We start from the raw sequence: 16,974 nt of genomic DNA, 5'->3' as shown, positions 1-16,974 counted from the left end.
ATCGTATGAAATTTTTTTAAATAAATATTTGACAATTAATGTTGTGATACTTTCAAAATGAGGTAATTTTATGGCAATTTTGTATTTGACATTTCATTTTACTGAAAGTTATCAGATAAGTATGTCAATGTATGGGATTGATTATTAATTTCCATTTATTTTCTTGGAAAAGGCAGTAATAGGTCCATTTAATTTTCCTTGGAAATTTCCAACAAAATTCATGTAATTTTCTAGTAAGGCACTAATAGGATTTTATCTAAAGGTTTCATAGAAATATGTATCATAGGAAAAACATTTTTAACTCTTCCTAGGATATAAAATTTCAACCAGGGGCATTATTAGGGCCTTAGTGTAAGATGGAAGCTGAATCCATTACCAACTTTCCTTAACTATTTGATACTTACTTATGAACCGGTTAATATGAGGGATTAATAGAGAAGACTTCTCTATTTTAACTCAATTTTGAAAATTTGATGTGTGTTGGTCCAATTGCCAAGAGCTATATGTTATTTTGTATAGGCCGATAAATATTGCATCTATAGGGGTCTTCTTTTAATTCATAGCAAAATCATGGCAACCACTCTGAGCCTAATTTGCAGGCAAAATGCTTTGCCAAAATTGAAGTTAGAATGACTAATGTTGACAATGATTTGTAATTTTGGAGCATAAATCAGTTGTTTAAATTAAATACATTTGATATGTTACATGTTAGGCAATGAACTTGAAAGTTGTCGTGGTAAGACTATCTTCATCGCAATGTTATTATCATCATTATCATCATCACCATCATCACCATTAATCGTGTTACTTTTTGAAGTAAACTACTCAAAAAAGTTTCAAATTACTATAATTAACTGAATTATAATTTATGTTATGTTCTCCTTTTTCTTTTTTTCGTATAAAAGATAAGAGGCCCTTGATTTCCAAAATTTTTTTTTTTTTAAAAAAAATGTGGTCATACTATAGCCTTCTTTCCCTTAGAAGGAATAGAAAGCTAGCCTGCCCAGAGCAATAAAGAAGAAGAGAGAAAAGGAAGTGATTGGAGATTTTAGAAGAAGAGAACTAATCAATCTCCTTCACTTGGGATGTTATTATTACATGGAATTCTGTAAAGCATGATATGGGTCATTCATTATTTTAATAGAATGAGATGCATACATCATACTTATCATCCTTATTATAATCCTTGCTTCAATGAGGGAAAAGTGAGGGAATGAACCCTTCAGTGTGAATGAGGAGCTTCGAGTTTAATATAAACTTAGATGCTAGGAAATTGTTGGCCAAGTGCATGTACCCTGTCAGGAATTAGGCTTGCATTTATCGAACAGTAGTTAACAATTTCTTCCTACATAGCTTCAGAGAAGAGACTTGAATAATTGCAAGGGAGATATAGATGCAGGCACCGTTTGGTACAGGAAAACCCGATTTTTATCGAATACAACATTTGCTCTCCCCGCAACCCCCCTCTCTCCTCTTCTCATTTTCAGTTTTTTTTCCCTCTCTTCCCACCCCCTCTCTCGTCTCCCTGCGCCCTCTCCGTCTCTCGGTCTTCTCCTCTTCGTTTTGTTCGCCCTCTCTCCCGCACCCCCTCTCTCGTCTCCGTGCCTCCCTCTCTTCTCTCGGACTCGCTCTCCGGTCTCCCTCTCTCGCTTCTCCCTCTCTCTTATCCCTCTCGGCCTCCCTTTCTTCTCTCTCTTTTCTCCCTTTCGGCCTCCCACTCCCTTCAATCTCTCGCTATTCTCTTTCCCCCCAAAATTCCTTCCGATTTCGTTCGATTTCCCACATTTCGATTTCGATTTTCTTCGTTTTTTGATATTTGGGCATCGATTGCTTAATTTCTACTTCGATTAGGCATCGATTTCACCCTTCGGCTTCGATTTTCCCCAAATTTCAGAAGGTATGACTAAACCTTAATTTTTTTTCCATTAAATTAGTGTTTTATTTGATTTTATTTTAGTTTCAGTGCCTAATTGGGGGTTATTTGTGTATAATTGTGGGATTTAGGGTTACGGTTTAGTGTCTAAATTCTTGATTCGGGTTAGGGTTTATTTTAGGGTTTGGTGCTCGGTATTTAAGGGACCTGAAATTAGGGTTTAGTGTTTATGCTTAAGGATTTATGGTATTTTTAGGGATTAGGGTTTTTTGGGTTTAGGGGGTTTAGGGTTTTAAGGTTTAGGGGTTTTTAAGGTTTTGGGGTTTTTGCGTTTTTAAGGTCTAGGGTTTTTTGGATTTAGGGTTTGGAATTAGGGTGTAGGGTGTAAGGTTTAGGGCTTTTAAGGATTAGGGGGTATAGGGTATTAAGTTCTGGAATTAGTGTTTAGGGTTTAGAGTTTAGTAGGTGATAGGGTTTAGGGACTTTAGGGTTTGATGGTTTAGGGTTTAGGTTTTATTAGGGATATTTTAGTCCAATTCAAACCAGGCTGAGTCGCCTACACAGGCGTCCATTAGCCAACGAAACCCGACCCCCATCACTGACGAGGTACAGTTCGTAGTGACTGCGAAGTCATATGGGGCTCTACTAGGGGTGTTCGGTGAATTTGGACTTGATGTGTGTGTTTTTGCATTGTTTAGTGCATATGCAATAGTGAAAATAGTTTGATTAATTTTGAAATGTTTTAGAATGTTGTTGAGAATTTTTGAAGTGCTATAGAATATTTTTGCCATGTGGTGTGGAGATTCGGGTGTTATACATATCCACCACATGGTATTCTATTTTTTATGGTTTGTGTTTCCGTGACGGGTAAAGGTTGTCTGATAAAATTTTTTCCATGAGGACCATCTTGGATTTAGATTGTAAATGGATGTAAGAAGACAACCAACTGTTCGACCATATGACATTTGGACCTTCGAAGATGACAGCAAAATGCTCGATCTCTTGGTCGAGCAGATCAATATAGGGAACAGGTTGCCTAATGGGGTTTGGAAGCATGGGGTATATATGGACTGTGTTAATAAGTTCAATGAAGATGCAGTCAATAAAAAAACAGTTGAGCAATTGAAGAATCGAACAAGATCATGGAAGAAAACATACCAAACGGTAACGAGCTGTATCAACACTAGTGGGTTCGGTTGGGATGCAACCACAAAACGAGTTACTGCATGTAATTCTGTATGGCTTGACTACATAAAGGTGAGTAAATCATGATGTACAATAAAATATTTTTTATGTTTTCCGCGCTAGTATAACTCTATTCCAATACGTCTAAAGGATGTTTTATTCTTGTAGGAACACAGAGATGCTGAGAAGTATAAATGTGAAGGCTGCCCCCTGTACGATAAATTAGCTGTGGTGGTGGGAAACACAATAGCCATGGGGTCAGGAAGTTTAACCTTTATAGAGCAGGGCGATGAACTCATTCGTGAGTCGGAACATGTCCCGATGGGTGAGCCCAAGGATGTTGATATAGTTGGGAATACTCCATCACCATTATTTAGCGGGAATGAGTCGACAACTAATCAATTTCAAAGAAGTAATCGGTCATATTCAAATCGTCGTAGAAAGAGAAGCGAAATATCCAGTGATGACACTAGTAGATTCATTGATATAATGGATCAAATGGATCAGACACTGAAGGATGTCATGAAGCCTAAAAAGACCAATTGGGTCAAAGCCCTCAGGGAAATCCCGGACCTGTCTGTAGACTTGAAGTTTCGTGCTCCTGTATGGTTGGATACTCCAATTAAGCAGGAGTATTTTACGGAGATGACAGTGGAAGAGCGGCTCGAGTGGCTTAAATATTATGCAACAAACAATTTATAATGCGTTTTAAATACACTATTTTCTTTTGGAATATTATTATGTATTCGTTATAATGTTTGAATTTTGACGTTGCAAGACTTATTAGTATAGTTAATATTTTTATTTTATATGTTGTTGTGTTAATATATTGCATGGATGAATATGGTGGATGAGTATGGATATGGACAATTAAATTGATATGGTTGCGTAGGGATGTGATTGAAGGTAGGATGTGAGAATGTGGATAAATATGGCTGTGTATAGGTGTGATTGTAAATAGGTTATGATTGAAGATTGATGTTTATTTGTGTTTATGATTTAATAGGCGATTAAATATAGTTTAATTTTTAGATTATACTTTAAATACATAATCATGTTTAAATTTTGTTTAATATTTTATTACTATATTAAACTTGAGATTTAAGTGTTGCAAATAAAATATAGTTAAATATATATTTTTATTTATTAATCATATTTATTTTTTATTTACTGTATTGCATTAATGATTTAATAGTGGTAATTAAAATATTGTTAATTCAAACACTCGGTTTAAGTAACTTATTTTTATAATTAATAAAATCAATGGTTTTAAATTTAATGAAAAAATATTATTAATTAATAATACGTAAAAATATATAGTGTATTAAAGTTAGCATTCGATAGATTTTACCTGTTTAATCATGATTTTTTTATGTTAACGAATATTATATATTATCAATAAATTAATAACTAATTATATTATATTCGTTTGTGTGTTTTTAACTTTATTTATTTATTTTTTATGAATAATCCTATGCATAGTTAATTGGCTCACACAATTACTGTATTAATATACAATAAATATTAATCATTAACTAATATAATATATAATTTAATTTAATTAATATATTTTAATTATACATTAAATTAGTTATTTGTGTAATAATAATATTTATTTTACCTAATTTAATGTTTAAGTATTATATTTTAATTAAATATATAATTACAAGTTACTAATTTTTTTATTTTTCACATTTTTCTGTTTTAAGAGTACTTACACTAGAAATTGTTTTCCAGATTATATACAAAAGAGAGAGTTGAAGTATAAATATGAGTAGCCCGTTTCATAACAAGTGCAAACTTTCTCTCTCAACATCCACATAGTTTAATCTTGTATTACAGAAACATGCTTTACTTCACCATTATATTAGGCTAGTTGTCTCAGTTGTCCTTCATCATTCAACTTTCTGCTTGTTCTTTAAAAAGCTTTAGAATCACAAAAACAAGAAGAACACAACAACCAGAAACAAGAAAACATCTAGAGAACCTCCTTGCTCCCCCAATTTACTGTTTGATGAGTGAAATTAATTGGACGACCCAGAAGAAAGGTATCACAAATGAAAAGGCACCCCATTAACTAGAGATCAACCAGATATAGGATCAAGATAAGAAAGATAACCAGAAAGAGTAAATCCACACTCAAACCAGAATGATATATGTAAACAACAGTATCTTCTAGCTTGCTCAGGTAAAAGAACAGGATATAAAAACACTTTAAAGAATAACAAGAACAAGCACATATAAAGCAGTTCTAATTTGTTGTAGTAGTAATTCATAGAAACTCGCTTTCATAGAAAAAGAAACAAATGTGCTCATCAAAGTCATCATCTAATAAATGCAACCTCACATGCCAGATACTATAATATTTCATCCTTTGGGAATCAAAGAAATGTATCCATTTTCTGTCTCCACCATTAAAAAAATCAGAAAAGGAGACAGGTTCATGTTTCAGAACAGATCTAGTTACATGAAAAACCCTGCTAACAGACTGTTTAAGCATATTACAGAAAACAAAACCATTCAGAATCAAGTAAAACCCCTGATAAGGTGCAAAGCCTGAGACTGTAGTCGTTAATGAAGTATTCAGAAATTCATTACTCAGGTGCCGCACAATTCATCACAAGAAAGATAAAAAATAAATTGGAAAAAATCCTATTCGTCACCGTTTTTCCACAAGATATCACATTCATAATGGATATACCATCAAAGTACCAAGACAAAAACTTCAAAACAAGACGTTCCCCTTTTCTTTACACATAAAAGCAACAAAATCTCGTAATACCACAGGAATCCCACTTGAGACCCACGACACATAGACAACGACCCTAATTCTGAAAACAGAAAACAACCCTAAATTCACAATTCGTCCGGGGTAGACCCAAGGGCAGAGACCCGATCACGAGAAGTTATACCGAAATGGGAGGGGATCAGACTGGCGGCAGCTTATCGCTGTGGTTGCTATCGGGGGCGTTGTGAACGACAGGCTTGGTGAGCATCAAGGGACGGTCTTTGGCCTCTTCCTCGTCATCGGGGTCGGTGGTGCTGAGGTTGATGCAGGAGCATCGCTCGAGAGAGGCGAAGAAGGCGGAGGCGACGCTGGTGCCGACCCAGTTGGCCACCCGATCCAGCTTCTCGCAGGAGATCAGGCTGGAGTTTTCCATGGCCCAGGGGGTCGCCAGAGGAGAATTCGAAGACCTCAGACAAAGGGGGAAACGTGAGCGTGAGGCAGACAGACAGAAAGACAAAGAAAAGGGAAAACGCGTCGGGAGATTGAAACCGACAAAAGCGACGCTTCTAATGTTTGTTTCCTAATAATAAGCACTGATTAGAGAAAAGCGGGAAGATGCCCAAAAACCGACCGGCGAAAAGAATTCATTTAAGAATTTCATAAAAACTATTTTATTTTTAATAATATATTATTTTTAAATAATATTTTAAAAAATAATATTATAAAATTTACTTAATTTGTGGAAAATATTTTTTACAAATTTCTAAACAAATCCAGAAATTTTCACTTAAAATCACTGAAAAATTATTTTAAAGCTTCAGTCTTATATGTTTTCTTAAAATAATCGATTCAAAAAAAGTAAAATTTTAATCAACATTTAAAAAAAATCATAAACGCATGCATTATATTTTATGGGCATTCTCGAATAAGAGATTAAAAGTATAAAATTTATAGGCTTAAACCAAATATGTTATTTGATTAAGTAAAAGAGACTTTTCGGTTTTTACCTAACTTCTTAAACATAATTATAAATGACGAACTTTTGAACTTATTTAGGAAAATATCCAACTTTGGCATGTGTACAGTCAAAAGTAACACGTAGGTTTTGATCAATTACATGTCACTATGTCATCATGCCACGTGAGTACTCGATGAGTCGAACGACACGTCAACTGACTCATCATCTTACAAACATGTCATCACCCATGTAGGATGCCACATCATTAGTACTAACACATTATCATGCCATGTCATCTTGTGCACGGTAAGCCCTAGTCGCCCTTCTTATTTTTTTTTGTTTTCTCTCTCGCTACTTATTTCTCTCCTCTCCTCTCACCTTCTTGTCGGGCTAATTGTTGCAGCTCTTCACAGCTCCCCTACTGTTGCCGCTCACCCTCGCCCTCTACGCACCCCTCTTAGCAGCCCTCTCTTCCTCTTAACCCAAACTTCGTCTCAGCTATGTCTCTCACTCTTCTTCTCCGTTCCCCTTTTTCAGATTTCGTGATCTTGTTAAAACTATGGAGTGGCAGAACTTGATCTGCTTGTCCAAGTTTGGTGGAAAGTTTTGAAGTGTATGATAAGCAAATTGGAATTGGAAAGGTGTTAAATAGGTAAGAGTAAGATTTTTTAATTAATTAACATATTTTTTAATAATTTATAATTTTAAATATAAGGCAATAAAAAGTGTATCGATAAATTTGATTTTTAAATTCTAAAATAAAATTTTCAATTTTTTAAGTTAATAAATACTTTAAATTTGATAATAAAAGGTGTTAAATACGTAAGAGTAATTTTTTAATTAATTAATATACTTTTTAATAATTGATTATTTTAAAATAAAGTAATAAAAAGTGTACCAATAATTTTTATTTTTAAACTCTAAAATTATTTTTTTGAATAATTTTTTTCAATTAATAGATATTTTACATCGATAATAAATGGTGTTAAATAGGTAAGAGTAAGATTTTTAATTAATTAATATACTTGTTTTATTTTTTATTATTTTAAATATAAAGTAATAAAAAGTATACCCATAAATTTTATTTTTAAGCTCTAATATATTTTTTTTGATTATTTTTTAAATTTATAAATATTTAAATAGATGATAAAAGGTACTACATGGATGATGACATGGTTTGCCATGTTATATTTTAAATTGACGATTTTTGTGTCATTTAATGATGTGGCATCCTACACGGGCGATGTCGTGTTTGTCAATTGATGTGTCGTTATCACATTATTTATTTCAATCATTTGTTATAAAAATTATGAAAATTTATAATTTGGATATTATTATTTGTCTCATACTAGATTATGTGTAGGTTAGGATACCTCAAGTCCCGCCTCCCCTCTTTAGGAAGGGGAGGGAGCCTTACAAGAGCAAAGAGGTATGGATGACAAAGTGGGTATTCTATGGGGTTAGTAAGCATTGGCTAGGTCGGGTTGCAAGATACTTAGGGTCGTACAAATAAAGATGAACATGAGAGAGAGAGAGCGAGAGAATCTCAATATTAAAACACCATAGATAGAAACATGCATGTAGGTAAAGATGAACATAAGGATGAGAGAGAGAGAGAGAGAGAGATCAGCTTTTGAAATTCTAGTCCCCTGCATTCAGAAAACAAAGTAGTGAGCAATAAAACTGAAAACCATCTAAACTTTGAGAAGAGAGAGAGAGAGGGAGAGGGAGAGATATCAGCTTTGAAATTCTAGTCCCCTGCATTCAGAAAACAAAGAAGTGAGCAATAAAACTGAAAACCATCTAAACTTTGAGAAGAGAGAAAGAGAGAGAGGGAGAGGGAGAGATATCAGCTTTTGAAATTCTAGTCCCCTGCATTCAGAAAACAAAGAAGTGAGCAATAAAACTGAAAACCATCTAAACTTTGAGAAGAGAGAGAGAGAGAGAGAGGGAGAGGGAGAGATATCAGCTTTTGAAATTCTAGTCCCCTGCATTCAGAAAACACAGTAGTGAGCAATAAAACTGAAAACCATCTAAACTTTGAGAAGAGAGAGAGAGAGAGAGAGAGAGAGAGAGAGAGGCATGGACCCAGATCGTTGAAAACCCATTTGATCACAGAAGATCAGGAGATCTCCAGTCTAACATTTCTTGCACAAAGAAGTATCCCAAATCCGAGCACCGGACGACATAATCATGGCCGGACACAGCCCTCTGTTGGAATACTCATTTGAGCAAGAAACATTAGGAGGAGGAGAACAATATGCACAGATCCTCGGATTCGCAGAGTTTCACCGCATGCAGCTGCACGAAACGGTGTTTTCTGGGTCATCCGGAAATCTTCTCCAGACTGGCGGAAGCCGGGGAGGGGTGATGATGGTGGTTGAGCCACGGAGGTGTTGCTTGCGGAGCTATTTATATTGTCGCGACCAAACGGCTGCCGTCTGGAAGCTAACACCGGCAGCAAAGAAGAGGAGATGGCTGTTAACTATAAAATGACTATAATACCCTTACTCTTACCCATTCTAGGGTCACATTGGAAATAATTCGGCCGTATGGGTTGCTCTTAGTAAAGTCTCATGGCTCACTTGACCCCCACGATGGGTCTAACCGAGTCAAATTGAGTTAAGTTTGAATTGAATACCAAACATATTTATATGACTCAACATAGGGTCACATTTGAGTCAACTTGATCAAGTTGGGTTATCTCGATTAGGCCGTAAATTTAATTCGATTTGCACGAAAACCATGAACTAATCAAATCAACTCAATGAGATATAAAACCCTAACATCAACCGAATATACTACGAAGTTCATATTCATATCAGTTACGTAATACATCCTTGTAACTTTAAATTTCCAACATGACACGTAAAATGTTATATTTCTCACGAACAATTTCGAGCAATTACTCTAAAAATTCAAACTTAGTAAAATTGAATTAAATTACACTAAAAAAATCCCTATTTATTGAAAATTTCTCATATGCAATTGAAGTGGTGAGAGGCAAAGAGTTTGTTGAAGGGGAGTTCACCCACCACATGCTAGAATGGAAGGTAGTATTAGCTAAGGGGTATTTTCGGAATAAAAAGCAAGAAGAGACACGGTGACTGGTTGGGCCGGTTACAGCTTCACAAGCACACAAGGTAGATTTTTTTGGTGAAAAAAATGTGCAGAGGAGAGGAATTGTAGGTGCTGATAGAAAGATGGAACGGCAGCTCAAACGGCTCTCTCGACCCAACTGTCAAAACTGAAGAAATATTTTTTTTAAAATGTATATATTTAATTAGAAAATTATTATTTTAATATAAATTGATTTTTTATAAGTATTTTGAAATTTAAATTATTGGGTCTCATTTATTTGTGTTTTTTTTTTTTGTCTTAGATTTTAAATTTCGCAAAATCTAAGAGGGGAAATATGGAGAGGATTAATGTGAGTCTTTTTTATAAGTTAGATCTCCGATTGATGAGCCAGATCGTGGACATTGATCAACAACTAAGATTGATCAAACTGAAATAGTTCCCTTGGCATTACATATTTAATCCAAATCCAATCACTAATTAGAAAATGTTAGTGGTGTCTTTGGCAGTCTTATAGAGCCAGAATGAATTAAGTTCAATTAGACTTGATCTCTTGTTTGACTTAATAATGGTGAGACTTGAATATGGATCTAATTTTGGTTGATCAAACTGAAATAGTTAGTTCAATTAGTAAACTCGATTTCGAAAGTTTAGTCAATTGTTACATGGGAGAGATATCCCATCCTATGACTTTATGGTCAGGGCAACTGATGATCAAACCTAGTTGAGCTGGTCACCTTCTAGTGTTGGGATTGTTGAGTTTTATAACATTGGTTTTACATTTATCAAGAAACTAGAATAAAATTAGTTTTCTTGTTGCAAGTGATGGATTATAAGAAGTGAACATATTAAGAGGGCTCTATATCACATTGAAACTCTTTTGATTCCCATTATTTGATTCACTCAACCTGTCTCTCACTGGGTTTTGAATGTCAATCATGAACTGCTCTTCTTCATCACAAAAACACAATACAAATAGTATTAAACTCAAAGGAGGGTTATGTCTGCTGAATCATCCATTGATCACAATGGGTATTTGAGATACACCTTTAACAAAATCGAAAGCAGACTGTTTGATAGACAACAAAACAGCCCACAGTCAGTGAATTGCACAAACGGAGCAGAAAAAGCTGTTACTATCTGCAACCCAGCTCTGCTCTTCCTTCAGGAGTAATGCTGGTGTTCCTGCAAAGCTTCTGGAGATCAATGTAGCCAATAATGGTGTCCTCAAACACTGCATCCTGCAAATCAGCCTCTTCAAATGTGGAGCCAGACAGCACAGCGTTCTTAAACAGTGCTCCTTGTAGGTTTGCCTTTCCAAAATTTACGCGGTCTAGAACAGCATTTGAGAAGTCTGCATCTGCAAAATTTCAACATGGAGATTACAGCTTCTTAAATTCCTTCAAAGATCAAAATGCTGTGGTGGTTGTTGAGGAGAGTGGGGGCGGGCATCTCTGTATCCGGCATGATTTTTCAGATTTTCAGGAGGTAAGATGCAAAACATCTTGGAAAACTGAGACGCCCACCCCCCTGAAGGAGAGTGGTGGAGGAACTTTACTCTTGAAGCTTGCGGCAACAGCATAGGCTTTGGACATCACCACCTCAGACAAGTCAGCACCATCAAACTTGGCTTCAGACATGAGGGCTGCTGTGAGAGATTTGCCTTTCAGATTAGATTTATCATTGGTATAATCACAAAAACGAAGATCAAGGGGCTTGTCATAGACCCCATTTGCTTGACCGATTGTGTTTCCAACAAATGCACGCTCACACCTGTCTGGCTCTGTGGATAATGGAGGCAGCCTCTGCAAGCCAAAGTCACAATGGATAGGAATTAAACAATCATACCTAAGAGCATTTAGAAGGCTGTGGGCAATCCAGAGCATAATTTGTCTCAACGGTGGAGGCTGCTCACTTCCTGTAATGGAAGAGAGGCAACTGAAAAGGGCTGCCTGCCCTCTTCATTTGTTACAAATTCTGTCAGGGTGACCCTATTGCCGACATGAACTTACCCGATACCGATAGGAGCCACAATAACAAAAGGGTTTGTCAACTATCCTCCAAATGGACCAAAGGGACACAGAGCAGAGAAAATCGGCTAGAAGCAAGTAAAATTAAGCAGTTAACTGAGCATAATTCAAGCTTTTTCAATATTGACTTTACCTAGCTTATGTTTACAACAAAGCATCAGAAACAGCTGTGAGAAAAGAAAAAAAATAAAAAGAAGGAAGTAGTTTTGCAACCTGAGCAGCACCAAGAACGGGTGAGGCAGTTGAAACAGCCCAAACAGCGAGCAACCCACATGCAACATTTTTCAGTTCCTTGAAAGGCAAGGAGCATTCCTTCGACCCACTCTTATCCTCAAAAGCTGCAATGCAGTAGATTAGATTTCAGACCGATCTACAGCTATAATTCCATGATAGAAGAGCTTTGAAGCCCACAAAATGATTCTGCATTCCACCTCAATTTTCTCTAAAACAAAACACCCCAGAATTCAAAACAAAATTCTTTGTATTACAAAATTTGGGAATTTTGAAATTCAACCATGAATTGAATACAAGGTTCGATGAATAATTGAGGAAGTGTTTTAAAGGTACAATCATACCAGAACATTTGAACCTGAACTGGGACCAATGTCTCGGCGTAGACGATGAACTGTTTGAGGGTACGACACGGCGGAGGGAGACGCTGTTCCCTGCAAGATGAAGGGTCGCCATTTGAGCTAACCGGAAGAAGCAGACGTCAGACTCTTTTTCCAGTTTTCTTATCCTTTTATCTGGAAAGAGCCACTCTCGAAGTTTCCCTCTTCAATCCAGGACCAGTTGCAGCGTGCCAATAAGAAAACAACTCATCCGATTCGACCCAACTTGAAAACCCTGAGTTTAGGTTTTTGGTCTCACGACAAGACCGGAAAAAAACCCGGTCAAGTTTCAACGCATGGGGACAAGACGAGGATACAAAACGGGGTAAAGACGGGTCGAGGATGGGTTGCGTTTACGTGGATGGGCGGGGATGTGTCAGGTCTAAGTCGGGTTGACAATGATCGGGTTGGGATCGGGTTTGATATTTTGGATTTCAAGTCTTCTTCCCATGCCCCCCGCACTCCATCGTTTTTCCCTCGCAGCCAGTGTTGCAGACTGCAGAGCTCCATCCTTCGTCCAAGCAGCCATCTTTCTCACAGCAAGTCGAGAACTCTTCCCTACACAGGCACGTTCTTTCGTTTTCATTTCAGCCCTTTTTCTTTCTTGTCCTTTTCGGTGGAGGGAGCTTCCCTGGATGGAGAGGGGAGAGGGGAGAGGCGAGAGGGGAAGGTGCTACCTCAGCCCTTCTGGATTGACGACTGGATGTATATGGGTTTATCAAATATTCCTTTGTGTTCATTTGAGCTATTGATTCAAGTTGAAAATAATCTACTAGCTATGCATGACCTGCCGTAGGTCTCACAACTTTCGACTGTAGTTTATATGTTTATTTTAAATTTCATATAAAATGATACATGTTATCCGTTTCTTCAAACAAAAAGATAGGAAATGAAAAAGCTTTATAATTATCAGTAAGAGTTAATTACTTGTACTTTCAAATCACTGGTGTAGTATGTACCAGCGTAACTTTGGTTTCTTATCATTTCCTTAATGTCATAGCCTTTTCGTAAGCTTCATATCTCATTTGTTTTATATTCCTTATAAATTTGTTAAAAAAAAATTGTTTGCTTTGTATTTCCTTTTTCTATCCAGTTTATTTTTCCTATGACGATAACTATGATGCTACTACCCTTTGTGCATAAATTAACCACAAGAACAATCACTTATCGTGAAGGCACTGCGCAGGCACATGCAATGCAAGGAAATGAATTATAACTTGAAATACTAGCAGGGTTGCCTGACTTAGTACTAGGTCTTGTCTTGGTTAGCCTAAAATTCAAGATGACTTACTCTGTTGAGATCTGGGGTAGGCACATCCTCTTGTCTTGTTGCTGGATCCCCCAAATTCTAAATAACTTGTCTGAGATTTTATTAACCTTGCCAATATGCATGACCATTAGAAATCCTTGTGAATGTAACTTTAGTTTAAACATACTAAAACGATTCTAGTGTTTAGGACTAAGACCTGTTGTAAACGATAAATTATGAAACATGGGGTGTTTTTTGCACCAATGAAGAGAGTAGGAAACACCTTGGGCAAGTGAGTGACCTTCTATTTACATGGCTACTGGAGACCAGACCCAATACTCTGATGCACAAGGCTGACTGAAAGTCTGAAACCAAGAGTTAGATTTCAATCATCTCCTCCTGAGTTAGCACATCAACCCGCCCTTGCTTTCCCTGCTTTCTTTTGCTGATGAAGAGCTGCTCAAATACGATATTTTCTCCTATTCCAGGTGGGAATTGTTTCTCCTCTTCCTTTCTCTCTTCCTGTCACCCAAGTCTAGACATCGGCCATTTGAGGTACCCACCATTGGGATCTTTATGGATGTTCTGGCTGTTGCTTTTCTGCTTCCCTCTGAATCCCCTTTTTCTTTTATCCTCTTCATTAGTGGAGTGATACAGGTAGTTTGGTCCATTCCTGTTGGATTGATTCTTTAATTCTATGGTTTATTATCTTGATTCTCTAGTAGCTTAATTGTAATTACCAGCAAAAGCTTCTCATTCAAAACCGTTAAACTGGATTAGAATTCTTTGGGTTTCGCATTTCCATAATGTAGTTTTCTCTGCTATTATCAGCTAGCATATGGTGCTTCTGAGAACATAGTTTGTTCTTCATGTTATGTTGTCTATGAAATGGGATCTGTGGTTATGATTATGGCATTATTTATTTTTATTTAATTCATCGACAGCCAAAACTGGACAGAGGTATGTAATGTTAGCATTCTGTTGTTTATTGGTGTTGATTATTTTCTGTTTCTTTGACAGATTTTTCTTCTGATTGCTCCATTAATATCTGTTCTGTTCCTAACTCTATTCAATGTTGTATATCATTAATAACTCTTGAGATTGCTTCTTTTTGTCAAAGTCTTATACAGCATTAACTTCTGTGTAGGACATTCTTCACACTATATCAGAAAGGCAGAAACCCTCTCTCTCTCTACTATATTTTTGAAGGCTCCTAACTGTAATTTGTTATCATGTCAATGCTGGAAATCATCACTAAGGCCACCACTGCTGTGTCCGATCTCCAAAAGCAGTCTGCTCCTCCCAAGTTCCCAATCATTTTAAATGCTGACAACATATTTCCTCAGTTAAAACCAGGAAGCAATGACCAAGATGAATCACCTCTAATCAAACAAGTTGTCGGCTGGGAAATCTCCAGCCTTGATTCCCAAGTCATGGATTCCACCACTAGGTTACTCAACAAGCTCAAACGGAAGCTCAAAGCCCCTAAGGCCTTCTCAAGTGATGAGTTTCTTCAGCTACTGAATTCTTTCCTCAAAAAATGTGGAGAGAAGGTCAATATTTCAATTGATGTTCAAGCATCTGAGGGAATTAAGTATTCATCCAGGCTAATTGAGAAATTTGGGGTTTTTCTTAGTCCTGACCTTGCTGGACTGTTTGCTGAGTGCTGTATGGCTCTTGAGTTGTGGGATCTGTTGGAGACCTTAATTTTGCAGCGCCTTATCAAGCATTCTGCTTTCAGACATTTGATTGTGACATTAGTAGAGAAGAAGAAATCCCGCTTACTCTGTCTGTGTGTCAAGTGTGCAACAGATCTCCAACCTTCAGATATTCTTGCCATCTTGAAATATTTCCTTGCAACAGATAGTTGTGGTGCCATGAGAGAAGTGAGAGAAGAATGGGACGCACAAGCCCGTACTGCAATAGACAGAGTTGTACAGAAGAAGTCTCCCCTCAACAAGCAAGCTGCAATCCTGTTAATGGCAGCAAACGATGGGTTCTCTGGGTCTGAAAAAGCTTTGCATTATCTGTTTGGATCAATTAACACGGTGGACACTTCCTTGTCATGGGCAATTGGTGAATTAGAGGGTCCAGAAGTAATGAGGCTAGTGAGGTATTTGGCCAAGTGGTTAGAGAAGTATGAGAGGTTTCCTGAGTTGGTAGGGGCTGGGTTGGAGGGTAATGAATTGGATGCTTCTAGGTGGGTACCTTCTTTGGAATCAGTGGTAATAAGCGCAGGTATGGTTATAGATGAACATTTCTCTTATTTGGTATTGCAACGGGAGTGTTTTGAAGAGCTGAGGATGTTGGAAGAGAGGGTGAGGATTTTGGTGGAGGAAGCAAAGTTGTGTTCTGATGTTACCAATATGATTGAAAATTTGAGATCAAGTGAAGTTTAAAGGCTCCTTTTGAAGCAACCTCTACAAAAGGTGACATAGCGTGTAACGATTGAATTAAAAAAGTGTACACTGAGCCTATTACAGGAGGAAGCTCAAGCAAAGCTATTATCACTCAAATCCAAGAAAGGGAGGAAATTTTGAAGTAGCAGTTCTTTTTTTATGACTTTGGGTTTTTCTTGCATTTATGAAATACCGGTGAAGTTCAAGATTACTAATGTGTCTGTTGCCTTACATAGTTCAATGACATTTTATTCTTTCTTTCCTGTACCTACTTTCATGGTGTTTATCTGTTTTAAATCATTGTGATGTTCATTTACCCTTTTTATCTTGTACGCCTGGTTTTAATTTTATACATCATAATGGTAAGCGTGTACTGTAACATTTCTCAAAGTTCCATCAATACCCAACATAAAATTTCAAATACAAGTACGAGGGGCATTCTTTCAAGTAACTGTGATGGGCATATAATGCAGTAAAATGTATACCACTCCTAATGATATTTCCTCTTTTGTCGATTCTGGATCTTGTAATCGTGTATGATACACTAGATTGTTCTCTCCCAGTTAAAGAAATGAAGCTTGGAAAAAGAAAAAAAATGAAAAACGAGTAGCAGAAATCCAATCCCATGTTTCTCAAGAAGGGTTCTTGAGGAGTGTCCTATAATCATGAAAAGTTTGCTCATCAACACTTCAAGATATAAGATGCTCATCGTGACTTACCTGCACAGGTAGAGTACAAGATCTCATTGAAAACTTTTTAAGTTTTTGGGAAACAGTGATTAATTAAGAGGTGAAATGAAGACAAACAGACCATGAGCACCCCGCCCTGGAAGAGAACAAGACCCTGGATAAGAGCCTCAACAG

The 16,974-nt window shown here is 36.8% G+C and overlaps 4 protein-coding genes across 5 annotated transcripts; 2 read left to right on the top strand and 2 right to left on the bottom strand.

Annotated features, from left to right (window-relative positions):
* The first annotated feature begins 1,419 nt into the window (after positions 1 to 1,419).
* Positions 1,420 to 3,883, top strand: LOC137944267 (uncharacterized protein At2g29880-like). Its single transcript, XM_068789897.1, has 3 exons — positions 1,420 to 1,897; positions 2,791 to 3,130; positions 3,227 to 3,883. The coding sequence occupies exons 2-3, from the start codon at positions 2,798 to 2,800 to the stop codon at positions 3,758 to 3,760; spliced, it is 867 nt and encodes a 288-aa protein (XP_068645998.1). The 5' UTR covers positions 1,420 to 1,897; positions 2,791 to 2,797; the 3' UTR covers positions 3,761 to 3,883.
* Positions 3,884 to 5,629: 1,746 nt separating this feature from the next.
* LOC137944613 (uncharacterized) lies at positions 5,630 to 6,311 on the bottom strand. Its single transcript, XM_068790308.1, has one exon. The coding sequence runs from the start codon at positions 6,217 to 6,219 to the stop codon at positions 5,986 to 5,988; it is 234 nt and encodes a 77-aa protein (XP_068646409.1). The 5' UTR covers positions 6,220 to 6,311; the 3' UTR covers positions 5,630 to 5,985.
* A 4,443-nt stretch (positions 6,312 to 10,754) lies between these two features.
* On the bottom strand, positions 10,755 to 12,636 carry LOC137944388 (thylakoid lumenal 17.4 kDa protein, chloroplastic). The gene is made up of 4 exons (XM_068790061.1): positions 12,428 to 12,636; positions 12,066 to 12,190; positions 11,381 to 11,627; positions 10,755 to 11,182 (listed from the first exon to the last, which is right to left on the bottom strand). Exons 1-4 carry the CDS (start codon positions 12,537 to 12,539, stop codon positions 10,959 to 10,961), a joined length of 708 nt encoding a protein of 235 aa, XP_068646162.1. The 5' UTR covers positions 12,540 to 12,636; the 3' UTR covers positions 10,755 to 10,958.
* Positions 12,637 to 12,895: 259 nt separating this feature from the next.
* Positions 12,896 to 16,456, top strand: LOC137944602 (uncharacterized). 2 transcript variants are annotated; one of them, XM_068790291.1, is made up of 2 exons: positions 12,896 to 13,029; positions 14,860 to 16,456. In XM_068790291.1, the coding sequence occupies exon 2, from the start codon at positions 14,945 to 14,947 to the stop codon at positions 16,109 to 16,111; it is 1,167 nt and encodes a 388-aa protein (XP_068646392.1). In that variant the 5' UTR covers positions 12,896 to 13,029; positions 14,860 to 14,944; the 3' UTR covers positions 16,112 to 16,456. The 2 variants fall into 2 exon arrangements, with proteins under 2 accessions (XP_068646392.1, XP_068646393.1); XM_068790292.1 differs by having other exon boundaries at positions 12,896 to 13,133.
* Positions 16,457 to 16,974: the final 518 nt, after the last annotated feature.

This window comes from Aristolochia californica, unplaced genomic scaffold, assembly GCF_029961685.1.
Source record: "Aristolochia californica isolate CCGP_79_NKW_82.1479 unplaced genomic scaffold, dmAriCali1.0.hap1 SCAF_11, whole genome shotgun sequence".
Lineage (NCBI taxonomy): Eukaryota > Viridiplantae > Streptophyta > Magnoliopsida > Piperales > Aristolochiaceae > Aristolochia > Aristolochia californica.
Note: the sequence above shows the minus strand (reverse complement) of the source record. Positions and strands in the feature narration are given on the sequence as shown.